Genomic DNA, 27,497 nt, shown 5'->3' with positions numbered 1-27,497 from the left:
ATTTGGCTATAATATTTCTGGGAGTTTTCATTTTGGGATCTCTTTTAGGAAGTGAACAGTGGATTCTTTCCATTTTTATTTTACCCTCCAGTTCTAGAATAGCAGGACAGTTTTCCTTGATAATTTCCTGAAAGATGATGTCTAGGCTCTTTTTTTGATCATGTCTTTCATGTAGTGTAATAATAATTGTTTTTCCATTGAGATATTCCACACTGTCTTCTATTTTTTCATTCTTTTGGTTTTGTTTTACTGTTTCTTGATTTCTCATAAAGTAATTAGCTAACATATGCTAAATTCTAATTTTTAAGGAATTGTTTTCTTTAATGAGTTTTTATGCCTCCTTTTGCCATTTGGCAAATTCTACTTTTTAAGGAGTTTTTTCCTTCAGTGAATTTTTGTGCCTCTTTTACCATTCGGCCTAGTCTATTTTTTTAAGGTGTTATTTTCTTCAGAATTTTTTGGTGTCTCCTTTACCAAACTATTGCCTCTTTTTTCATGATTTTCTTGCATCACTCTCATTTCTTTTACCAATTTTCCAACTCTTTTACTTTAATTTCAAACTCCTTTTTTGAGCCCATCCATGGCCTGAGACCAATTCATATTTTTCTTGGAGGTTTTGGATGTGGAAGCTTCGACTTTATTATCTTCTTCTGAGTGTGTGTTTTGATCTTCCTTGAAACTATAGTAGCTTTCTATGGTCAGATTTTTTTCTGTTGTTTGCTCATTTACCCAGATTACTTGACTTTTAATTCTTTATTAAAGTAGGGCTCTGCTTCCAGGGTGGAAGGTGCATTGTACCAAGCTCTCGAGGTTTTGTACAGCTGTCTTCAGAGATACTTCTAGGAACTTGCAAATTTTCAGTTCTTCCAAGGTGGTATGATCTAAGGAGAGGTTTGTTTACTACTCTCTTGGCCTGTGATCTGGCCTGTGAGAGACCACAAGCATTTTTCTTTGCCTTGGAACTGGGAGGAGGGTCACTGTTCCACTGCATTTACTGCAATCTCTGGTGTGCCAGTGCTGCTCCTTGCCCTGGGACTCCCCCTAGGACTGAGACTGAGGATCCCAAGTATGGGCAAAGCAACAGAGTCCTTCCTTAGTATCAGCAAAGAGACCCTTATAAACTCCTTCTGACAAGTTCAACCTCCTTACTGTCTGTCTGCGGGCTGAGAGCTCCAGAAGTAGTCACTGCAGCTGCTGATTCAGTGTCTCTCCCCCTCTCCCTCCCCCCCCCCCCCCCCCCCCCCCCCCCCCCCCCGCCACCCCAAGGCCTGCTCCTGGTTTGCTGGGGCCTGGTGTGCACTAGACTGCATTCCACTCTCATTCTGGTACAACAGACCTTTCCTGATGACCTTCTAAGTTCTCTTTGGCTGGAAAATTATTTCGCCCTGTCTTTTTACTGGTTCAGTTGCTCCAGGAATTGTCTTATGGCATTATTTAAAGGTATTTGGAGAGGTTTTGGGGAGAGCTTGGGCCAGTGGCTGCCTTTCTTTGGCCCCCCTACTGGGTCTATTTCCAGAGATGATTACAGAAAAAGTGTTCCAAAATGTTTATAGTAGTTCTCTTTCTGTTGACAAAGAACTTGAAGTTCACGGGATGCTCATTAATTGAGGAGTGGCTATACTAGTTGTGGTATATGATTGTGATGGAATACTACTGTGCTAAATGATAAGAAATGATAAGTGCAATGATCTGAGCAAACTGTGGAAAGACTTGCATGAAATAATGAAGAGTGAAGTGAGCAGAACCAAGAGAACATTGTATGTAATAATAACAATATTGTTTTAAGAATGACTATGAATAAGTCATTTTGACTATTGTAAATACACAAATTAACTATAAATGACATATGAAGAAAGATGCTAGTTATCTGCATCCAGAGAAATAACTGATAAATAGAAGTATCAGAAGTATGTATAGAATTTTACAGACACACACATACACACATATACATACGCCTATTTGTGTTTAATGGTAGCCATCTCTAGGACAGTGGGGGGGAGGAAGAAGAAAAAGGGGGGAAAATAAATTTACATGATAACTTTTTTATATATCTAAAAAGGAATAGCAAGTTGTATATAATAGATTTGTAGTTTCATGTGTAATCATCTTTTTATTATACCATGTTATGGAAATGTTTCCTTTATTTCATAAACAAATATTTTTTGAAAATGATAAAATATGAAGAAAAGATTGATAAGAACCTAACTATTAGATTTGGTAATCAAGAGGTCATTGGTGAGCCTGGAGAGAGTGTTCAGTGTAGGAGATGAAAGTCAAATTTCTCCAGATTAAGGAATGTGAGGGAGGTTAGGGAAAAAAAAAAAGACACAATAACAAGAAGTTTGAAGAGAATAAAAGGGTACTTGAGGGACGCCCAGTCAGATAGCTTTACTTTTCTCATTGAAATAATTAATTTAATTTCACTTAGAACATTCAGAGTTCAGTCATCTGATTCTACTAGACATTGGTTGTTGCCTTCAGGTAGGGGCATTTAAACGGGACTATCCTGTAATATGTGAGTGATCTCTAATGTAAACTGAGGCAGGAACCCTATGGTACCTGGATCCCTCTTTCCCCAGGGGAAGAAGACTAGAGGGTCCATGGGCCAACCCTATGGGATCCAAGTCCCTTTTCCACATGGGAAGAAAACTGGAGGGAAACTCAGCTTGTAGAAGTCAAGAATGATCTTTATTAAGCAGGTGCATTCATGCACATGTGGAGCAGACAGTCTAATGCTGGATCAGCTCAGCTCAGGGAAAGCAATGAGTAATTTTATACACACATGTGAGTGTATGTGTATATATATATGTACATATATATACACAATATATATAGATATATAGATATATAATATAGATATAGATATGTGGATATGGAGAAGTAACAGAGGGGTGTTATGCATGGAGTGTCCCAGGAAGAAGCAGTGGAGAGTTTCAAGAATAGGGGCACTGACTTTTTAGTACACTGAACTGCAAACAAGTAAGTAAATAACATAAGTAAACAGTACACAAGATAAGCATAAATACACAGACAACAAGATAAATGGGATGCTTCCAAGAGTCTAAGGCTATCTGAAAGCTTAGGGGCTGCTCAAGGCAGGTTTGAGCCAAACTAGTTTCAGGATCACTCAACTCATTCTATACTTTCAGCTGGGTTTACTCTTGGTTACCACAAAGTATTGCTGGTTTGTCAAGCCATTCTGTATCCTGATTGGTCAAGTTAGTTCCATACTGCTCCCCTCAGTTACCTGTATAATTGGGGAGCTCAAGCAAATAAAGGTAGTTAGCATATTCATTTTCATATTCTATCCTTTTGGTCAAGGGAGTCCCATGAACCCCAAAGACCCCCGAGGTACAATTTGTTGAAACAAAATTTAGTTAACAACTTTGGTAGAGCAATGAGAATCCAAGGCAAACAAAACACCTTGCACAAAGCTAGATGGCAAGTATTTCCAATAACAGTAAAAGGAGACCCTGGAACAAGTAGCTAAAAAGTGTTCTAATCCTGCCAGGGAGCCAGCTAGAAAGGTAAAACTTCCATTTTCCTAGAGCTGTGAAGATCATAATCTTTTCTTTTACAGTGTGAACACTGGAAATAATAATCCCAGATTAACATAAAAACAGCACTTTTTTTTTCCCAACAGAACCACAAGCACCACTTTGGGAGGCCATGAGAACATCCCAAACTTGATAGTTTTGGAGAACCATCCTAGACAGGGAATTTTTACGTATTTATTTATTTTTTATTTTGCATAGTGAGGAGAGATTTAGCTGTCATATTAAAAAAGATGGTGACTTGCACTGACATGAAATGCAGATCACTTTCAAGAGAAACTATTTCAGCCCAAGGGATGGTGGCCCTAAAAAAAAAAGTCATCCAACCACTATTTAATTCAAGGGGATTAAGAAAAACAGACTATCATCTTGCTTGATGGAAAATGGGCTATGGTAATGTCAGGGAAGGCAAAACAGAAACATCAGGTAAAAGACACATGAAACCATGCCAACTCATGGGAAGTGATATATACACTTTAGAACCACAAGGCAAGAACAAACCACTTGTACAAGTGTCAAGGGCCTTGCCAACTGATATGACCTTAAGAACTGGATAAAGTGATTTCATCCAGGGCAGAGGGCTTGAGGTTAAGTGCTAAGGAAGCTAGAGGTTCCCTGCAAAAGAAGTTGGTAGTAGAATTTACCAAAATGGTATTACCAGAATGTGACACCCAGATATCAGACCTAGGAACCCAATAACAAAGCATCTCTTGCATTGACAAAACTAGAAAACCACAACTAGGAGTTATTAATAGCATAGCTAGAAGCTGGTTTAGGAAAAGCAACAAAGTGACCTTTGCTATGTACTTATAATGACAATTTGCAGGTCTTGTGAAAAGGATTATAAGCCTAAGGAGAGACAAACAAGGCTTTCTAGGTTGGAATATATGTGGAGAATGCAAATATTAAAGGGAAAAACAAGATAACTAAAGAATAGCATAATCAAAAGGAAATAACCTATGAGAGAATTGGACCTCCCCAGTGAAGAATGAATAGGTTTGGAAGGATTATGATGTTGGCAGACTGAACATAGTTCCACCACTTGCTGGGCAGTCTTTCCAAATCTCCCCCACCAATATTTTCAAGCCAGGTCCTTTAGTTTTTCAGGACCCCAGTGATTAAATTAATGAAAAAATCCTTAAGAACATCACAGAAAAGGGGCAGCTACGTGGCGCAGTGGATAAAGCACTGGCCTTGGATTCAGGAGGACCTGAGTTCAAATCCAGCCTCAGACACTTGACACTTACCTAGCTGTGTGACCCTGGGCAAGTCACTTAACCCTCATTGCCCTGCAAAAACAAAAAAACAAAACAAAAGAACATCACAAAATACTATCAGTTCATTAGGTCCCTTCCAAAATTGAGTTTTAGGGTCTGAAGTCCCTCCTTCAGCTAGTAATTTGTCTATTGCTGGTTTAATCATGGCCAATTGGGCTTCCCCAATGTCTTTGATAGTAAGGGGTTTGAGTTCCTTTCTAAATTCACCTGTAGCAAAAACTGTGGTGGATTCCTCAAGAACTGCAGAATGTACAGCTTCATTAGCAAAGGTGTTTCCTTTGGCTTTCATTGTTCTCTTTATTAAGCCCTTGGAGATTTTCTATGGCTATCATCGTGGGAAAAAATAGATAGTCTAAAAGTCTATTTACCCATTCTTTGTTCACCCATTCTTTGATGGCTTGTCCACTCAAAGTAAAAAGTCCCTGGTGTTTCCAGAGCATCCCAAAGTCATGAGCTAATCTAAATACATATCTGTTATCTGTATAGATGTTTATTCTCTTACCTTGGGCAAGCTCACATACACACACACACACACACACACACACACACACACACACACACACACACGAGCAACAGCTTCAAGTTTAGTCTGTTAAGCCAACTTGGCATTAGGTAAGTGTCCTTTCTTCACTACCTCAGTGGAGGTGATTATCCCATATTCTGCAACTAATTCACCTTTGGGGTTTCTCAGACAGGAATTGTCAGTGTACTACACAAAATTTACTTCTTTCAAGGGTATTTCACTTAAATCCAATCTGAGGCATAGAATACTGTCAAGAAAGGTTATGCAATCATGTTCCTATAGTCATTGTCTTGTACCTTACTGGAAAGAAAAGTTGTGGGGTTGAGTGTCCATACCCACTCAATAATTATATCTAGGTTACTCAAAAGTCCCACTTCCAGATTAGCCAATTGGCTAGTAGAAAAATGTTGAATATGATGACTGTTGAATAACACTTTTATTGCATGAGGGACTAACAGTGTTAAGGGAGAGTCCAGAATGATATCAGCTATAACATCAACAAGTTTTGCTATTGCCTCTATTGCTCTTAGGCAACTGGGAAGTCCTTTTGTTATAGCATCAATAATCTTACTATACTATCCAAGAGGGCATAAATATCCTCTATGCTTTTGGGCTAATATCTTGCATGCATTTTTCAGAAACAAATAGGAAAAAGGGGAGTTTGTAATTTGGGAGACTGAGAGAAGGGGGGTGGTACATGAAAGAGGCCTTTAAAATTTATACAGCTTCATGGGAGGATCCAGTCAATTTAAAAGGCTCTGGATGGTCATTTTTGAGTAGATCACATTTGGGGCAAGTAATTAAGGAAAACCCAGGGATCCATAGGTGACAGTATCCAGCAAGTCCCCAAAAGGAGATAAGCTGCCACTTAGTTGTCAGCTGAGGAAATTTAAGAATGCCTTTAAAATGGACAGAGTCTAAACAAAGTCCAACAGAGGTAACAGTTTGGACAAAGAATTTAACAGAAGGTGAAAACCAGAGCTTCTCCCTGGAAGCTTTATGGCCCTTTTTGCTAAGCGAGGTTAAAAGGTACAAAGAGTCTTTAACACACACATCAAACGAAGGGGAACATGATAATAAATCATCAACATACTGGAGAAGATTAGATCCAGTAAAGGACCTCTGAACATTGTGGTCTCTGGAGCCAAGGAGAACAAATTGGTCTTCCCTCTCACATGACCTTTAAATAGTTTGAAGTCCTTTAAATACTTGAAGACAGCTATCAAGTTCTTCCTAAATCTTCTCTTTTCTAAAGAAGAAAACATAAGCAGTTCCTTCAACCAGTCTGAACAGGGCATGAACTGGAGGTCTTTTTCTGGGTACTTTCCAGCTTCTCTATGTCTTTTCTAAAATGACTTCAGCTGTGGACTGACCAGACAGAGTAGAATGGGATTTCTACCACCCTGGTTCAGGACACTCTACTACTATTAATGCAGATTAAGATATTATATTCCTTGGATGACATATTATATTGGTGAACCATATTGAGCTTGCAGTCTATCAACACCCCCAAATATATTTTAGATGAACTTATATAAAGTTACACATCTCACGTTGTGAAGTTGATATTTTTAAAATTCACTGGTAGGACATTATTTTTTATCATTATCAAATTTCTTCTAATTAGTTTGAACCTAATGTTATAGAATGTTAAAATCCTTCTGGATCCTGTTTCTGTCACCTTGTGCAATAGCTGTCTTACCAAGTTTTGTATTATTTGTTAACATGATAAGCATACCAGTTTAAAAAGTCAATATGGGGGCGGCTAGGTGGCGCAGTGGATAGAGCACCAGCCCTGGAGTCAGGAGTACCTGAGTTCAAATCCGGCCTCAGACACTTAACACTTACTAGCCGTGTGACCCTGGGCAAGTCACTTAACCCCAATTGCCTCACTAAAAAAAACCAAACAAACCCCCCCCCCCAAAAAAAGTCAATATGATTATGTAAGATGAAAAAGTAGCCATCAAAAGGTTTTGTTTGGGGAGGGCATTGATTTCTTGGGGATCTGAGGCCACCATTGCTTGAGGAGAAAACTTTCATAGTCCAACTCATGTGAACTCGTTACTTACTCAACCATTCTTGGGCCAAGCCTATACCATAGACATTTTTCTGGAGATGTGACAATTCTCAGAATTTTTCAGTTGTGCAAGTTGCCCCAACATTTGTGAGGAAAATATTAAAACTGGGCCATTACCCTCTGTTAGACAAAAGTAGATTATTTTCCTGTAGTTATTTAACTAAAAGCATATGTCACTGCTTTGCATTCCTCACAGACTGGGCAGAAAAGAAATGTAAAAAAAAAATCAGAAAAAAAGTCATACAACGATAGATTGGTTTAGCAGCATTGTTTTCTCTCAAAAACTTTCACAGACCTAATTTAATTGGGTCAGAGAGAATAATTTCTAAGGTGATAAAGACTATAGTTTACTTTTGCCTTATCCTTTGTAAAGCTGTTTCACATATATTATCTTATTTGATCATAATAACAATTCAATATTTGGCATATATAATATGTTCTGGACAGTGTGGTACAATAGAAAGAATTCTGTATTTGGAGTCTGAGGATCAATGTTTAAATCCTTGGGCAATTCTCTTAACCTCTATGGACCTCAGTTTCCTCATGTGTAAAATGGGAAGGTTAGAGTAGATAACTTCTAAGGTCTTTTCTAACTCCAAATCTCCATTTTATACACGAGGAAACAGGTTCAGAAGCAATATGTGATGCTATGAGAAATACTGACAGGAAACTGAGTTACTAAAAGTACCTCCCATTATTAGTAAACATTCACATTGTACATGTTTTGCAATAATAGTTCTCTGAATGATTATTCATCATATAACTGGCTAACTCTTCCCAAGAATCTGAGACCTAGGATACTATTGAAAATAAAGTAAAAATTAAAGCCACCCATATACATGAAACAAATATCTCCTCTGAAGCATGCCAATATTTCTTATATGTGAGAATATATACATACACTCATGAATATACATACATACATATACATTTACATTTTCTAGATGAGAAAATGGGAGCTCAGAGAAACTTGTACAATGAGTCAGTGCAACAGTCCATTTCAATGTTATATAGCCACCCAGTATTGCTGTTATATTATTGCTTGGATTATTTAGGAGCTATTCATCATTGTCAGAGTGCAGACAATAGGCAATGCTGAAGTCATAGAGGAAAGGTAAGTTTGCTAAAAGTAAAGAAAGAGTTTCAATTAACTTTTAGTCTCTAGGTGAATAAAAAGTGTTTAAAGAAAGCATTTAAATTCCCACAGCAAACTGATTTTTTTTTCTAAATTAGCATAACTTAAATTGGAGGGGTTGAATTAGTTCAACTCTATGGAGAAGACTAAACAGTTTAGGGCAGGAGGTTCTTTGTGTGTTATGAATTCCTTAGTCTCCTTTGTTTCATTTAAGTTACTTTATGTCATTTTCAATTACTGCTAAGACAGAACTTGCTAGATGAGGTGGATGATAAACCCACCATCTTATAAGATGGATCAAACATAAAAAACACACAAAAAAGTAGTTTGGGGCACTTTTTGGAAGAACATGATGTAGGTTTAAAAGATAGCAAACAAAACCTGGAATGTATACACACCTCTGCTGTCTAAAGGTTATTAAATATGGGAATTTTCCCCCCTGTTGTTTGATCAGTTTTGAATGTCTGTTTCCAATTCTTATTCTGGAGGTTCGAATATCTTTTTTCTCTGCCCTCTTAGTACCGTTTTGGAATTTAGAGAGAGAAAAATCCAGAGTTTGTGGACTAAATAGTTGCTTCTTATACGAAGTATAGAAGAATCAATTACAATTTTTTAAAGGAAAGAAACGAACAAAAGAGAACGGTGAACTTTTAAAAAATTTTTTTCATAGCACGCTTGTAAAGTACTGGGATGACCAATGATGTTCAGTTCCCTACAAAGAGCTGCACGTCTCACTGAAAGAGGGATAACTAGCTGGAAAGTCTTTCTCACCTGGAGACAGTATTCCAGAAAACTGGTTAGAGCTCAATGGGAGGGGACTGCTGTTCCTTTAGTAGATATGTTCTTGGCATCAAAGTATACGTTGAGACAATGATCCCTTCAGGCAAACTTATTTTTTGTCAGTGTAGCAGAGTGCCAGGAATAAGGAGGATCTAAGGGAGTCTTTTGTATACCTCTGCTCCATGAAGGGCGGGTTGGTAATAGTGCCCTAAAGATAAACGGGGTGGTGAGAATTGGATTCTTCTGACTCTGAGAAACTACTACCCTGCTCAGCTTAATTAAAAAAAAAAAAAAGCGCCAGGGAGAAGATGGCAAGCTGAGACACTTCTTTCCTTCCCTTACTTTCTCCGTGATAAGATTTGAGAAATTGCTAGGAGGGGCCCCTCAGAGTCTACTGGGAGCTCTGGTGGCCCCCTGTCTTACGTCATAGGGGAAGAAGCTCCCGGGGCAGGAAGGAGTGGGAAAGGTGAGAAACTGAGAAGAGAAGCAACTCTTCAGTTCCTCCTCCTCCTTCTCCTCCTCCCGCAGCTGTAGCCACCTCTCACTCTCACACCACGCTCCCAGGTGGGGAGCGGCTGATGTAGTCCCAGCTGGAGATTGCACCCCGGGCTGCCTCTTTTGCTCTCCCACTTTGCCTTTGTTTCGGTGCCTCCCCTGGACGCAGCAGCTTCTCTCTCCTCGGACCTCGGATCCTGCTTCCAATGGCCACAGTCTGGCCAGGACGCTCCCGGGCTGTAGCCGGCTGCCTGAAATTCCTGCTGACCCTCTTGGTGAGTATGGCCGCGGGTCAGTGCACTCCAGGGGAGGGACTGGAGCCCATTGCCCCCAGCAAGGCAGCTTGGGAGCCCTCCCAGGGGGTGGGGTCAGTAGCCCAGGGGCGGGGGATCAACTCGGGATAGGGGTAGGGGTCAGCCGGAGTGTGGCGGAGGGAGGCATTGGGGGGAGTTGCGAATGAAGCGTTCTGATCTCCTCTGGGAACTAATTGAGCCTGTTGGGGCAAAAGGCGACTGGGGGAAGGGAACAAGAAACTCTACAAGCCGAGAGTGGAGCGGAACCTTAGAATAGGGTTTCAGTTTGGGAAGGTGACGGGCGTTTCCCTTAGCCTTCATTCCCAAACTGTGGCCTCTGGATATGAGAGGTGTGTGCGTGCCTGCATGTACCTAAGATTCTGAAGCCCTACACTGCCTCTTGCAAACCACCTCATTCCTCAGTCCACACCCCTCACACCCCACCCCCAGGGTCCCGTCCCGACCACTGGTGCAGTCGTGGCTCATTTTCCTGGGTGAGACCGCGGAGCTCCTAGCCCTTGCCTTGGTGCCCCACAAAAGGGCACATCCCCGCCGGAGGTGAAAGAAAAAAGACAAAAGGATTGAGTTTCCTGGAACTTGAGAGCTCCTGGGAAGTGCCGGGGATCTGGAGCTGAGAGAGGGAAAACGGTTGGGAGCAAAAAAGGAAAAGTGAGAAGTTGCCTTTCTTCCCTGTGTGAAACTTCACCTTATCCTTGGGTGTCGAGTCCTGGGTGTGAAGCCGGGTGTGGCAAACCCTCCTAGCGTTTCGGGTGGATCTCGGCTTTTGGTTTACCTTTCGGGAATAATTTTATTTTCATCTCTCAGCTCTGCCCCCAAATTGTTGTGCCCAAGGAAAAGAAAACAGAGGGAAAGAGGAGAGCTTATTTTGGTTGGGGAGCTCCCAAGCCTCAACAAAGGGGACACCAGAGCTGGTGGGCTGGGAAAAGAGAGAGGGAGGTAAAGGCAGCTGGGACTGCAGGAGTTTGGACAAGTTTCCGCATCCCTAATGAAACTAATAATTCACATTTACATAGCACCTTAAGGTTTTTAAGATCTTTTATATACATCATCTCATTGTCCCAAGGTCTGAAAATTAGTCTGGTGGGGAATACTGTACTTTTGAGGTGTGGGAGGAAACTACTCACATTGGAGGGGAGGGGTAGGATGTTTTAAAATAGGGGTGCGTGTGTGTGTGTGTGTATACACGCTACTTTTAAATATATATGTATATATATGTATATATATATATATATGAGATTAAAAGTAGTTCTTCCTTGAGACTTTGTGCCTACCCCTAGTAATTGTCTTTAGAATAAACGATGCCAAGTAGGAAAATTCTGGATGTGTGTGCAGAAGTCAAGCTGGTGACTCTGGTTGTGTCCTAAGAAATTGAGGAAGAGGCATCCACAGGGAGCAAGGAAAGGGGCCTTTCACCATCTTGCTCCCCTGAGTTGAGCTTGGGTTTACCTTGCAAGGCTGTAGAGTCCAATGAAATGAATACCTATTTTGCATTTGTCTGTCTTTTGATAAACATATGTGGTATACAAATGCCTTGTCTCTTCAATTAAGACTTCAGGGTAAGGGTCAAGCTTGTGTTTTATCAGTCAGTATTCATCATAGTGCCTAGCACAGTGCTTTGTACAAAGTGGATAAATAAATAGTTGGCAACTGATTAGCTCCTTCATAAAGCCCCGCTTGAACGCCTCCTCTGGGTGTGGAGGTGACCCTGTTTTCTTGAAGTCTATCCTAGTGGTGTGCAAGCTCTGGCAGGTCTTACCAAACTCATAAGGCTTTGATGTCTGTTGTAGACTAGACTAGCTAGGCTGAGAGGCTCATCAGCTGTTGGCCATTAGGCATTGGGTTATTTTGACCACTCTAATCACAAAATTAAATGATAAGGGATAAAGCCACAAGGATAAAATTATAGATAATTTGAAGTTTAAGTTGATGGATCAGTTATCTATAGCTATGGGGAACAATGTTTATTTGAAGACATAAACCTTGCCCAAATATGAGGGGAAAAAAACCTTTACACATGGGTAAATCTTTTTTAAAAAGGGTTTCTTGCTTTTCCAAATCTTTTGAAAGGCATTCACACTTTTATTTTAATAAAATGATGCTTGTTATTTCTATTCTAAAACTGGTGTGTAAAACAGGTAGGGAATCTGGCTTAGTTTGTTGGTGATAAAGTCTAGTTTGGAAAGATTTTGGTTCTTGTAGGTGCCTGGGGGTAGGGAGGATAGGGAAACAGCTCTTCTAGGAGTTGTCTGGGGACTACTGGCCTGAGGGATACTAGCTTAGGGGTATTAGATACCCTTGTTAGTAACTTCCCTATTTCACATTTTCTTTATTTTTTTAAAAGGGAAAAATTTAGATAAAAATTTAGATAACTTGAGGATGTTCTTTACCAACTGATGCATTTTTGTTCTTTAATCTTCTCTCACTCATTCACAAAATCCCTTTACAAACACTTTCCACTCCTGCTCAGATGAATACATTTGCACCTTTACTGACTTTCCTCTTTCTGTGAATTATGTAGGTCCAAATGACACAATATTCCCAACTAGAAAGTTCAATTTTTTGGTTTAATGTAGGTGTGTAGTCTAGTAGCCTTTTTTTAAAGCACATACATTCTTGTTTTTATCTAAAAATCACTAGTGTCTTTGGAAAACTTAAAAAAAAAATTCTGGAAAACTTCCAAAAAAATTATTTGGGAAGAAATCTTTCAAAAGAAGTTTTGGGAAATAGCAGCCTGAGGTTTTTAAAGCCACAATGAATCTTCTGTATTATTAGTAATGGAATGGAAAGAATACTGCTTTTGAAATCAGGTTTGTTTCCCAGCTGTTCTACATGCTACTACTTGTCTGATTTCGGGAAGTCCTCTAATATTTGTGGGCCTCAGTTTCCTCACAGGTTGGGGGAAAGACCTCTAATGTTCCTTCGAGCTCTAGATCTGTTATCCCCTGACATTTCAATTTGTACTAAATCTCCCTTTGTAAAACAAGGGAATTGATAAGCAGCCTTTTGTCTTTAGGATTCTCCTCCCCTAAAAACTATATTTGAAGTTATTTTACATCCTTCCTCTCCCCACTCTAAGATTTTCCAAAAAAGAACAGAAAAATATTGCTAGAATTGCCAATTGTTAATAAAATTGTACAAAAGCAATCACTTATCTTTTATTTTAAAGCAAATCCAACTTAAAACAGGTATGATAAAATGTGGGAAATTGTATTTGCTCACTCAGGTCTCTTTAGCACAGTTTTGAATATGAAAAGAGTGAGATGGTTCATCTGCCAATTACTTCTCTAAAAAGGACTGAAAAATCTGTCAATATATTTCTGTTTATAGATTCTAAAATTTGCAGCAACTCTTAAAGTATATACTGAAGGCTGCTTTTTTCCTTTATATGAATTATATTTACTACCTACTGATTATGAAATTGTGAGGCAGAGGCAGGAAAATTTACATTCAAGGCCTGCTTCTGTTACATGCTGGTCATGTGACTGGTAACAAGTCACTCTGCCTCTCATAGGCCTATGCTAACCTATGACTCTTTAAATTGACTTTTAATTTTCCCTCTTTAAATTGAAGAATTTACTCACCAGGAATTCATTAACTTCCCATCCTCACCCCCCCCCCAAAAAAAAAAAAACTGCAAGAAAGACAGCTTGTTAAGTGTTTTTGGAGATAGGACTGCTTTCATGTCTCATTTGTCATAGTTAACCATATGACTGGCAAAATCATTTAACCATTTAGCATCCAAGGTAACTATAACTTTGTTACTATTGCAGATCTGAATTAATGAAGGAGATTATTATAAATTGCGACAGTACTATAATCTAATCATTTTCATATTTTCCCCCTTAATGTTTTATAGCAGCTCTCTTTTTTTTTTTTTTTTGGATGAGGCAATTGGGGTTAAATGGCTTGCCCAGAGTCACACAGCTAGTAAGTGTCAAGGGTCTGAGGCCAGATTTGAACTCAGGTGCTCCTGAATCCAGGGCCAGTGCTTTATCCAATTTGACACCTAGCTTCCCCCGCCCCTTAATGTTTTAGAATGATGTGACTCTCTTGCTTATAAAGCAAAATGCTGTACATAATTGGTGATATTATATAACTTTTCTTGCTTCAGAAGATCATGATTTCATGTATTATTTTCTCCAACCAAAGAAATTTGCAACTCTTCCATGCCTTGTTTTATGAATTGCTACTGTCAAAATAAATTTGGTGGTCAAATTTCTGTTTATCAGTCACACAGAGTATTGAAGTTGGATGAGAGCTGATAGATGATCTAGTCTATCTTTCTCATTTTTCAGTTGAGTAAAATCAAGCCCTGAGAGATTGTGCTTTGCTAAACGTTATAAAACTATTAACTACCAGAACAAAGATTTGATCTAAATTTTTTCAACTTCTTGTTTAGTGTTTTTGTTTTGTTTTTTAAGTAGCTGTACAAATGTAGAACCAGTTGCCTCTGGAGGTAACAAGTTCTCACTCTAGGGAAGCATTTCAATGGAGGATGGGCAATCACTTAGTGGGGATTGTAAAGAAGGAATTGTTCAGATGTGGGTTGGATTATATAGCTTTCAAGGTTCATTACAACTCCAAAGTTTTAGGATTATGGGAAGAACATGTATATTATGCTTTTCTCTTTAAAGCACAGAGTCTTGCAAAGATTAGGTGCTTAATAAAGATGTCAAATTGATTTTAAATAAAAGGAAGTAGGATAACATCTATCTGGAATTTTCTTAATTTGAACTCATAATGGCACATTTGGAATAGAGGTAAATGTAATAAAGGAGAAATAATATGATTCATTATTTTAAGTGTAATTTTCAAGATATGTCAAAGTTTTAATACAGATTTCATTTAAGTTCTATCACCTATAATACAAAGATAATGATAGTTCATAATAATGATTCTCAGAACATGCAAAGATTTGAAGTGCCTTTTGACTCATTCAGATTCATAATGTGTAATCTTACTTGTTATCTAGTCCAACCCTCTACCCAAATCATGAATCCTATTTACAACATCCTCAGCAAGTGCTTATCTAGAATTTTTTTTCAAGATGTCTAGTGAGTCAGAGCCTAGAGCTTTGGTACCCCTCCCAAAAGGCCTCCATTTTGTTTTCAGGGTGCTGGAACTGGAAATTTTTCCCTAATAAGGTCATGGAGATAGAGCTGGATGGAACCTCAGAAGCCATCTAGTCCAACTCCCTCATTTTATAGATGAAGAAAATTATGCCCAAAGTTAAATGACTTATCTAAAGTCACAAAGTTACCTTTGTCATCTGAGGGATTTGAACCCAGGTCCTCAATCTAAAGTCATTGCTCCATCCACTGTATATAGCTTCTTCCTTATGCTGAGCTAAAATGTTTCACCATATAAGTTCTGGTCATTGTTCCTAGTTTTTCCCTTAAGATCCAAATAACCTGTCTATTCCTTCTTCCACATGAGAATTAAACTCTTGAGGACAGCTGTCATGACCGTATAAATCTCCAGGCTATATATTCCTCATTCTTTCACCTAACAGGTCAATATTAAATATCCTTATTTTGGTTATCTAACTATGAATCTACTCTACCCTTCCAATGTCTCTTCTAAAACATGGTAACCAGGATTAGAAATAGTACTTAAGATGTGATTTTATGAGGGCAGAATATGAGTATTATTATCTCCTTTGTTCTGAGCATTGTATTTCAATTATTATTATAACTTAATGTGCTATGATTGCTTTTGTAATATCACACTGCTTGCTCCTGATTGAGCTTGGATTCCACTAGAAATTCCAAGGTGTTTTTTTTTCCCCAAAGAACTACTTTTTAGTCATATTTTCTTAATTTGGTATTTATGCAGTTTTTTTTTCTATCCTAAGCATACAACTTTACATTTATCCCAATTAAATTTCATCTTGCTAGCTCTAGCTTGCTCCTTCCTTCCACTAGTTGAGATTTCTTTGGCTTTTTTAATCCAGTGTATTAGTGATTTCTACCAACTTTGTGTCATATATATGTTTTATGAACTACTATAAATTGATGATAATTTAACATGTAATAAAAATTGAAGAGATTCAGGGCTTGGTTTGCGATCAGAGGGTGTGAATGGTCCAGATAAGTCAAAGAACTATTTTTACATGATTCCAACATGTCATCTGTGACTTTCTCCAAATCTCCCCAAATAATGTCTCCAAATAAAAAATGTTGAATAAAACAAAACCGAAATATTCCAATAGAGAATGTCTACCAGGTAATATTAATACAGTCAACAATTCCAAATCTACCTAACTAATATCATCTAGTTTACATTTCTTTGTCTCATCTGCAAGGATATCAACTGCTTAATCAATAAGCATTTATTATTATTTATTAAGAACTTATACACATGTATAACACATTGAATTGCTTGCCTTTTTAAAAGGGGTGGGGTGTGGGAGGAAGATAGGAAGGAAGAGAATTTGGAACACAAAGTTTTAAAAATGGATGTTAAAATTTGTTTTTACATGTAATTGGGGAAAAACAAAATTCTAAATAAACACCACCACCACCACCAAGAACAAAAACTTACTATGTGTTAGGCACAGCACAAGTGCTAATGATTTAAAACAGTCAAAAAAAAATGGCCTCTGCCTTCCTTGGGCATATATTCAAATAGGGAAAACAATTGGCACATATATAGGTATATAAAAGCATGGCACCTTTTGAAGTTTGTTCTCCTACCCTTAGATTTAAGGATGAAGTTTGTGAGTCTGCTTTACTACTACTATAACTCATGAGTCACATTAATGAGCTCCCCTTTACTAGCTTAATTGTGTCAACCAGTAGACACAATCAACTCAAAGCAAAAACACTTTCTAGGTTGAACATAATGAGAACAGTGGTTGTAAAATACTCCCCTTCCCATAAATCTAAGGTACATTCTCCTACAAATACAAACAACATCCGTGGGAAGAGTGGGTATAAATGTAGAGTGTAACACCAGTGAGGCAGACATATGAAATGTATTTAGCCAAGGCAACTTACTCCTTTGGTACTACAGGACTTGATGTCTTGCTTTACCCTGGATATAACACATCTTTTGGCCAGATTACTCGGCAAAGCTTACAAAGCCCGTTCCTCTCCATGGTCATCCCTTTCTACTGATTGCAGTGGATACATTCTTTGAAGTTACTTCTTTGCTTCATGACTGTGGCCATATCTGTTTGTAGAGAGTATGACTGAATCATACTACATTTGCTATCTTTTACTGGGTAGGCCTCTCCACTGATGGGAGAGGAGGAAGATAGAGAAATTCTTTCTTCCACCCAGTTATTCCTTCTCCAACCTTCCCTATTTTTATTTAGGGTAGCACCAGTTTTCCTTATCAGATAGATTTGCAACTTTGACTGCTTATCCTTACCGCACATATATAATCAACTATCTTGTTCCTGATTTTCACAGCGTCTGTGCTACGTGCTCCATTCACACAGCCACCACCTTAGTTTAGTCCTTCATCACATCTCACCTGGACTGTTGCAGCCAATTGATATTCTTGCTTCAATCTCTCCCCATTCTAATTCAAGTTCCACACAAAATGCTTTTCTTAAGTATAGGTTTATATTATTCTCTTTACCTTAACACAATAAACTTCACTTGGTTCCTGTTACCTTCCAGATGAAAGACAAACTCCTCTGTTTTACATTTAAAGCTCTTTACACCCCAGCCCTTTCTCACCTTTGCATTGTTTTTAAATTTTACTCCCTTCCATACAGACTATGAACCAATTGTACTGACCTATTTGTTATTCCTTGTGTATGATACTCTATATCTCATATATATGCCTTTTCACTTGTCCACCTGCTTTCCCACATTATTCCTGCCACTTAGAATCTCTAGTTTCCTTTAAGACTCTAATCAAAGCCACATTTCAACAGGAGGCATTTCCTATCCTGTTCCCTCACTCCCAGCTGCTAGAGCTATTCTTTCTCAGGTTACTTTCCATCTAACTTTTATATATCTTGTATTTAAAATTTTTATTTGCATGTTGTATCCCCCATTAGAATGTAAACTCTTTTATCCTAAAAAAGAGAAAAAGACCTATTTGTACAAAAATATTGATAGCAGCCCTTTTTGTGGTGGCTAAGAATTGGAAATCCAAGGAATTTCCATAAATTGGAGTATGGCTAAACAAGCTGTGCTATATGATTGTGATGGAATAATATTCTACTATAAGAAATGACAAGCAGGATGATTTCAGAAAGGCCTGGAAAGATTTATATGAACTGATGTAGAGTGAAGGGAGCAGAACTAGGAGAACACTGTGCACAGCGACAGCAATATTGTTTAATGAAGAACTATGATCGACAACTATTCTCAGTAATACAATGATCCAAGACAATCCCAAAGGACTAATGATGAAGCATACTATCCACCTCCAAAGAAAGAACTGATATTGATTGAACACAGACTAAAGCATGCCATTTTCATTTTTTTAAATTTTCTTTCTTTCTTTTCTTTTTCTTTCTTTTCTTTCTGGCAATAAGGGTTAAGTGACTTGCCCAAGGTCACACAGCTAGTAAGTGTCAAGTGTCTGAGGGCGGATTTGAACTGAGGTCCTCCTGAATCCACGGCTGGTGCTTTATCCACCCACTGTGCCACCAAGCTGCCCCATTTTTTTTTCTTTTATCCAAGTTTTCTTGTAAAATGACTAATATGGTAATGTTTTACTTAATTGAACATGTATAACTTATATCTGATTGCTTATTGCCTTGGGGGTGGGTGGGGAGGAGGGATAAAATTTGGAATTCAAATCTTAAAATAAAAATATTTATTATTAAAAAAAAAGGGAATTTAAGCTCCTCATTGAAGGCAGTGACTATTTTTGCTCTTCTTTATATTCTCAGCCACAGCAAAGTTCATGGCCTGTAGTAAGGACTTTAAAAAGTTTATTGATTGATTGAATGGAGTTGATGAACTCAGCCTGTTATCAGCTATTAGGAGCATAGCCAGTCTCTTTCTAGGCAATGGCATTATCCTTTCCAATTCATTCAAGGAAAATTTCTTTATAGTTTTCTGAACTAAAATGAATATCAGGGCATAAACAGGAATTTGTATATCATTAACATATTAATACATAATTACCTCTGTTATAATCTCCTTTCTCTTTGTGAATCCAGGGTGAAGGAATAAAAGATCAACTCATGCTCTTCCCATAAGATACATAGAAAATAGATATAAGATAATCTTAGAGGGAAAGGCTTCTGAAAGAAATGGTGGCAGTGGCTTGAGTTCAGATTTCAAAGGAAGTCAGGCATTCTTAGAAGCAAAATTGAAAAGAGAAACTTTCTCAGGCAGGGAAGACAACCTGTACAAAGGTACAGACATCAGAGATGGAGTGTTCTGTGTGAAGTAGAGCAAGTATGCCAGGATGAATGAACCACTGAGTGCATGGCAAGAAATAAGGTAAGGTGTAAGAATAGGAAGAAACCAGGTTGTGAACAATTATAAATACCACACAGTTTATTTTTTACTGTAGAGATTATATGGAGCCACTGGCATTTGAGTGTGAGTGGTGTGTGTGTGTGTGTGTGTGTGTGTGTGTGTGTGTGTGTAAGGGAAACACACTAAAAACCTGTCCTTTAGGAAAATCACTTTGACAGTTGTTCAGTAATAGACTAGAGCGGGGAGGAACTTGTGAAAGAAAGACCAAATAGAAGGCTGTTGTAATAGTCCAGGTGGCAGATGATAATGGTCTGAATTAGGCCATGACTGTGATCATAGAGAAAGGAACATAGAGATAGAAATACGAAATTTGGCAACGGAGTGCATGTGTGGGATGAGTGAGAAGTTGAGGATGTCATAGAGGTTGTAAATCTGGTTACCTGGAATGAAGGTTTTGCTCTCAGAAGCAATAATAAAGTTCAGAACAGGGGAAAGTTTTCTCAGATAGAGGAGTTGATAAGCAGGTGGGATATCTGGTGTGAAATATCCAGTAGTAGTTTGTGATGTAAATGGGCCTGGAGTTTAGGAGACACTAGGAGTGACTATGTAGATCTGGGAGTTTTGTACACAGAAATAACAACTTAAAACATGGGAGCCAATGAGATTACAGGTTTAGAAAATAGAAGAGGGTCCAAGATAGAACAATAGAACATGCCCTCAGTTAATGGGGGTGGCATGGATGATAGTCCAGGAAGGGAGACAGAAAATGAATGTTTGGATAGGAGAGAACCAAGAAAATGGAGTGTTACAAGAACTGAGAGAGATAGTTAGTCAGTGGTGTCAGATGCTGCAAAAAAAGTCAAGAAGAACATCTAGAGAAATACTTTCTGTACGGCTTTGCTCAAAGCCATTTTTACCATATCCTTGGCATTATCTTGGTTTCTGGTGTAGCGATGCTATTAGAAAAAGAAAATGAGGCTAGTTTGGCATAGTTTGCTCTCTTTTTGCCTCCATTTCATTTTATTTTTATTTAACTGATGTCTTTTGCTCATGTATTGCATCAGTGCTGAAATACTCTACTTCTTCTACACAACAAGCTTTCCCTTTATCTAACAAAGATTAAATACAAACAAAAATGCTCAGGAAAATTCTTCAATATATTCACCATGTCTGATGCCATGAACACCATTTTCCATGATGACTTGCCCCTAATAAACCTATCCAGTTCGTAGTGGCGAACCCTTTCCTTTCTAAGTACAATCTGTACTTTTACTATCTTTTCTGAAATTTCCTCAGAAATCAGCATTAAACACCTACCCTACAATTTGAAGTGAACACCTTCTTCCCCTTTTTGAAAATTGGAACTCTTTCTTGCCTCCACTCACAAGAAAGTGCTATGTTATAAGAACTGAAAGAGATAAAGTTAATCAACATTGTCAGATGCTGCAGAATAGTCAAGAACATCTAGAGAAATACTTTCTGTAGTGCTTTGTTCAAATGCATTTGACCATTTTTACCTCTTCTCTTCTCCTTGGTGCTATATAGGCCATAGATAGTTGTTTGACAGTCATTTTTCACAAAATCTCTCAGTACCTTGGAATATAGTTGGTCTAGGTCAGGTGATTTGAACCCATTAAGAACAGTTAAGACTCTTGGTGGCACAGTGGATAGGGCACTGAGACTGGAATGAGATAGAACTTAATTAAAATCCTGCATCAGATACTAATTGTGTGACCCTGGGCAAATCGCTGTCTGCCTCAGTTTTCTCATTTATAAAATGGTGATAATAATAGTTTTCATATCCAAGGTTGGTTGTGAAGATCAAATGAGATAATAAAATACTTAGCACAGTGCCTGGCTTAATAAATGCCTGTTCCCTTTCCCTTCTCCCCCTTTTACTTATTATCTTATTTATCCTATTTACCCTGTCTTGATTTTATTCCATTTTTGCCATCTGAAGATTATTCTCTTTAGTTGTTGTTTGTCCCTCATCTCAAAGAGGAGCATGACATCAGGGTGAGGTCATGACTTGCACTGAATTGGATTCAAGTGAGTGAGGGCTATGCAGAGTTACCAACTTCCCTCCCTCTTCCAGAGCCATCTGGATCCAGTGGCAAGATATATATCAGGATGACTGGATATGGCCCTGCCCGTTTAAGGCAACTATTGTTAAGTGACTTGCCCAGGGTTACACAGCTAGTAAGTGTCTGAGAAGAGATTTGACCTCAGGTCTTCCCAAATCTGGGCCAGTGCTTTAGTCACTGTGCCATCTATCTGCCCATTTTCTTTAGTAAAGAAACCAGGAACTATAGGGGAGTTAACTAAGTTTGCTTTCATCTGTGACTAAGGGTAAGTATAAGGTCTAATCCTTTTTCAAACTTCATCTTGTTCCTAATAAAGCTAAAACGCCCTTTATTATTGCCTCTTGCATTTTCATAAGCCACCCATCTATGAGGCTTTAAGAATCCTGATCTTATTTTTGAGGCCCTTAATAAGGACCATCCTCTGTTAATTTTGTGATATAAGGCAGTGGTGTCAAACTCAAAAAGAAAGCGTATCATGTGGGCTGCACATTAACTTAGAAAACCACATGTTAAAATTATTTCTGTTCTATTGAATTTTTATTTATTTTGTTAAATATTTCCCTATTACTTATTAATCTAGTCCACTTAATTGGAAGTATTGTGTTTGATGCCTCCCTTTATAGGGGATAGACCATTGGCATGAGAGCAGTGAAAACCTAGGTTTTCATGTCTCCATGTATGACTCAGGTCAACAAAGAACTTTCATATAATGACTCAATATAGCCTCTATTTTATACTCCAAGTCTTTCATTAAACATAGCTATTTTTTTAAAAAAGAAAACCCACACTGATTCCCTGTAACCTCATGTATTAACACACATAAAGCAATCTTTGGAGAGTCTAACTTTCTTTGAATTGTATACATTTTCAAAATTGATAACAAAGTAAAATAGTTTTGACAGACTTCACATAATACAATCTAAAATTATAATGGGAGAGTTGAATTAATACAAGAAAATATAGTCAAAGTATAGTAGAATGTAATTTGGCCAATTATTATTCACAGGGTATAATGCTGTTCTGTGTGTATGTGTATGTATTTATGTGTGTATATACATATAAAACAGATCTTATACATTTCAGTTGATGTGGTTTAAAAAAGTTATAAGTCAAAACATATTTTAAATGCACTAATAATGATAACTATTTAATACAACCTTTTGGTAATGTAATCACTCTTCTTAACCAATCAATTTTGTAAATTTATATTTTGTTAAAAATAATCCGTTTTTCAGAGTGGCTAGGTGGTGCAGTGGATAAAACACAGGCCCTGGATTCAGGAGTACTTGAATTCAAATGCAGTCTCAGATATTTAGCACTTACTAGCTATGTGACCCTGGGCAAGTCACTTAACCCCAATTGCCTCACTAAAAAAAAAATAATAATAATAATCTGTTTTCACAGTGGTGGTTCCTCTAATACAGAAAACTTTCTCTCTTTCTTTCTCTCTCTCTCTCTCCCTCCCTCCATTCTTTCTTCCATGAATTTTGTGGATGTATATTCATAGGGAAGGGGAGAAGAGAAAGATAATAGAGCAACAAGGAATTATGACCTTTGAAAGAAAAGAAAAAACACAAACCATATAATTCCAAAGTAATTACTTTGGGTTAAGTTGTTGTTGTTTTCTTGGCAAAGATACTAAAGTGATCTGCCCTTTCTTTCTTTAGCTTGTTTTACAGATGAAGAAACCAAGGTAAACAGGGTTAAGTGACTTGTCTAGGGTCACAAAGCTAGTAAGTGTCTGAGGCTGGATCTCTCCCTCCCTATCTTCTCTCCCTCTTTCCCACCCTCTCTCCGTCTCCACACACAGATACACACATGTTTGTGAAACATATAAAAGGTCTTAATGCAGTTTTATAGCCTAAAATGGCACTATGACTTTTGGAACATGATGTAAAATTTACACTAATTAGACAAAAAATTGCTCAGGCTTATTATTCAAATATATTGTATTTTCACTTTGTTTTACTGAAGGCATTTAACTGTATATGTTAAATCTAAAGATTCCTTTGTGCACAATTTAAGATAATAATTTTATATCAAGAATAATTATGTCAAATTGTTTTGGTTTTCTTTCTAGATCCTGAATTTTCCTTGTGAAGCCTGCAACAATGTGACTTTCTATGTACCTACTAAACTAGAAACTAATGAAATTATTGGCAGAGGTAAGATATGGCAGAATATTTTGTAAATTGTAGTTTAAATTTCATTCTTTAAGCTCCCCTCTGCCTTGACCATTCAGAGAGCATTTGGAAGCAGATAAAAATCAAAATAATCTTAACAATGCTTCTGGTATTCTTAATTTTTAAAATCTTGGTCTGTGGTTTTGCTGCTATTTATGTTTTTTTGCATTTTTCCTTTTATATTTTTATCTTTATATTTCTATATCTACTTGTTAATTCTTCAGTTAAAATGTGAATGCTAATGATAGATATTGCTGTAGTAGTAGGCTACAGTAAGCTATAAGACTGAATTGGAAGAGGAGAAAGACCTCATAGATCTAGAGGTAGAAGGCACTATAGAAATCATCTAGTCTGAGGGTTCGTAATCTTTTTGGCCCCCTTGCTAGTTTGAGAAGCCTATGCCCCGTGGGGCAATGGGGGTTAAGTGACTTGCCCAGGGTCACACAGCTAGTAAGTGTCAAAGTGCTTGAGGCTGGATTTGAACTCAGGTACTCCTGAATCCAGGGCCAGTGCTTTATCCACTGCACCACCTAGCTGCCCCCCTAGAATAATTTTTTTTAATGGTCTAATGCTCTTCTTGGTCCTTCCTTTCTTATTTGACAATTTTGCCTAGTTCACGCACTGTTGTTGTTTTCTTTTGTTTCTGTAAGAGTATATGGTACTGTTTTTTTGTCGATTGGTTGTGTCTGACTCTGTGAACCCATTTGGGGTTTTCTTGGCAAAGATACTGGAGTGGTTTGCTATTTCCTTCTCCAGATCATTTTACAGATGTGGAAACTGAGGCAGACAAGGTTAAGTGACTTGCTCAGGGTCACACAGCTTTTAAGTTTCTGAAGCTAGATTTGAATTTAGGTTCTCCTGACTATGGGGCGGGCACTTTATTGTGCAACCTAGCTACCCATGGTACTACTTTAGGTCTTGGTAATAGAAAGTATCTCTTATAGGTTATGTACCATCTTTAAGAAATGTGATTGCTTAGGAGAATCTTAATTTCAAGTCACATACCATCTCATAGTTTAAGTATTTTGTCCTTAGGTGAAGATTCTGCTTTATAAAAACATTTTAAAGGGGCATTTTATATATTTAAAAGACTAATAAGTATCTATTCAAAGTACTATGTTTTTAGCTGAAATATAGCTGAATCAAAATATGGATTAAAAGATGGATTCCTTTTAAAAAGTGTATCTCATTTGAAAATCATTTGCAAATGATTTCATAAAAATTAGTAGGAACATTTAATGACTCTAATGTTACTGGGTTCTTCTCTCCCTGTTTATCCATCTTTGCAAAGTAACTTGGATTTCTGTAGAAATTTGTTTTTATTTTCATATTATCATGACTTTTTTTTCCATACAGTTAATCTGGAAGAATGCTTGAAGTCTGCAAACCTTATTCATTCAAGTGATACTGACTTTGGAATTTTAGAAGATGGTTCAGTATATTCCACAAATACAATTTTATTGTCTCCGGGGAAGAGAACTTTTATCATATCCCTTGTGAATACTCAGGAAGAGAAACAGAAGGATATAAATGTTGCATTGGAATATCAAATGAAGGTATTATAAAAACCTAATACAAACTGAAGGATAATTAAGAGGTCCTACTATTGCTTCATTTTTTTTTTACTTTGACTTTATTATAAAATCTCACATTTAACATGGTGATAAGATCTAAGCATCTTCTTAGACACAAATTGTGAATTGAAAAAGTAGTGTGGCAGTTAAAACAGGGAGTGAAACTTTGGGTGATACATGAGTAGGAGGAAAAATAGTGGGAAAACTCAGAAATTTTCACTCACTTAGATAATTTGATCCAGTTAGGAACTATAAAACCAGAGGGACATTGCTCAGAAAAGCATCATCAAAGATGATTTCCGATTGAGGGTATTAAAACTTCGTTATGATTCCACCTGGCTAGTCTCTTTGCTGATGTGTCCTTGGTCACCATATATTACCACATACCTCATTATGTGATGCAGTGGGAAAGTCTGCTGTTATAGCTATGTCCTGGGCCCTCATCTCTTCTCCCTCTATACTAATTCACTTGGTGATCTCATCAGTTCCCATGGATTCAAGTATCATATCTGTGCAAATGATTCTTAAATCTATTTATCTAGCTTCTCTCTCTGCTGACCCTTAGTCTTAAATCTCCCGCTGTCTCTTGATTTCTTAAGTTGGATATCTTGTATACATCTTAAACTCTGGGGTTCCAACTGAACTCATTATCTTTTCTGCAAAATCTCTTCTTCCTAACTCCCTTATTATTGTGAAGGATACTACTGTCCTCCCAGGCCTCAGACTCACAATCTAGGTTTTATACCCAATTCCATTCTTTCTGCCGTTCCTCTCCTCTCCTCCCCTCCCCTCCTCTCCATATCCATTCTGTTGTAAAGTTCTATTGATTCGGGACAGCTAGGTGGTACAGTGGATAGAGCACTGGCCCTGGAGTCAGGAGGGCCTGAGTTCAAATCCGGCCTCAGACACTTGACACTTATGAGCTGTGTGACCCTGGGCAAGTCACTTAACCCCAGTTGCCTCACCAAAAAAAAAAAAAAAGTTCTATTGATTCTACCTTCACAGTATCTCCAGTGTATACCTCCTTCTTTCTGCTGACACTAGAAGTGCAGGTCTGGTCATGTCATTGCACATACTGCCCCCCACCCCCAGTAATTTCTAGTGGTTCCTTATTCCCTCCATGATCATAAAAATCCTTTGTTTGACGTTTAAAGCCCTTCATAAGCTGTTTTCTCTTATTTTTACAATCTTTTTTTTTTGGGTTTTTTTTTTTTTTTTGCGTGGGGCAATGAGGGTTAAGTGACTTGCCCAGGGTCATACAGCTAATAAGTGTCAAGTGTGTGAGGCTGGATTTGAACTCAGGTCCTTCTGAATCCAGGGCCAGTGATTTATCCATTGTACCACCTAGCTGCCCCCCACTTTTACAGTCTTTTTACACCTTACTTTCCTCCACCTCCTCCAAGACCTAGTGACTTTGGCCTTCTTGCCATTCCTCAAACACAACACTCCATCACCTAAATGAAGGTATTTTCAATGGCTGTCCTGAAATTCTCTCTCTCCTTCTTTTTGCCTCTTGGCTTTGTGGCTTCCTTCAAAACTTTGTTAAAATTCCATCTTCCACAATGAATCTTTCCTGGTGCCCCTTAAGGGTAAGGAGTTCACTCTGAAATTGCCTCCAAGTTTTCCAGTATATATTTTCTTTATACACAGTTGTTTACATGTTGTCTCCCCCATTAGATTGTGGGCTGCTTGAGAGGAGGACCCGTTTTTCAAACCTTTCTTTGTATCCCTAGCACTTAGTTCATGATACATTATAGGTGCTTAATAAATACTTGTTGTCTTGATCTGGTATTATTCTTTTGGGGGGAGCGGGGCAATGAGGGTTAATTGACTTGCCCAGTGTCACACAGCTAGTAAGTGTCAAGTGTCTGAGGGTGGATTTGAACTCAAGTCCTCCTGAATCCACTGTGCCACCTAGATGCCCCTGATCTGGTATTATTCTTGCTGCCATGAGTTTTTATCATATAACTTTTGTTTACAATATGGCTTATCATTTTTGGAGACCAGCTTCTTGTGAAGCCTTTAAAAACGAGATCCATTACATAACAAGGCACAGAAAGTCATAGGAAACAGGTTGTACCTTAGAGTGTCATTACATTGTCTTCT

General features: G+C 38.0%; 1 protein-coding gene across 2 annotated transcripts in view; it reads left to right on the top strand.

Moving 5' to 3' along the window:
* Nucleotides 1–9,870: 9,870 nt before the first annotated feature.
* The window catches only part of LOC122755242 (desmocollin-2-like), an 84,975-nt gene continuing 67,348 nt past the window's right edge, over nucleotides 9,871–27,497 (top strand). For both annotated transcript variants that reach the window (XM_044003962.1, XM_044004815.1), the window contains exons 1-3: nucleotides 9,871–10,116; nucleotides 23,715–23,799; nucleotides 25,174–25,373. In XM_044003962.1, the coding sequence (XP_043859897.1) occupies nucleotides 10,048–10,116; nucleotides 23,715–23,799; nucleotides 25,174–25,373 (354 nt within the window). In that variant the 5' untranslated portion in view covers nucleotides 9,871–10,047. The remainder of the gene's footprint in view (nucleotides 10,117–23,714; nucleotides 23,800–25,173; nucleotides 25,374–27,497) is intronic.

The sequence above is a fragment of the Dromiciops gliroides genome, chromosome 1 (genome assembly GCF_019393635.1).
Source record: "Dromiciops gliroides isolate mDroGli1 chromosome 1, mDroGli1.pri, whole genome shotgun sequence".
Taxonomy (NCBI): Eukaryota; Metazoa; Chordata; class Mammalia; order Microbiotheria; family Microbiotheriidae; genus Dromiciops; species Dromiciops gliroides.
Note: the sequence above shows the minus strand (reverse complement) of the source record. Positions and strands in the feature narration are given on the sequence as shown.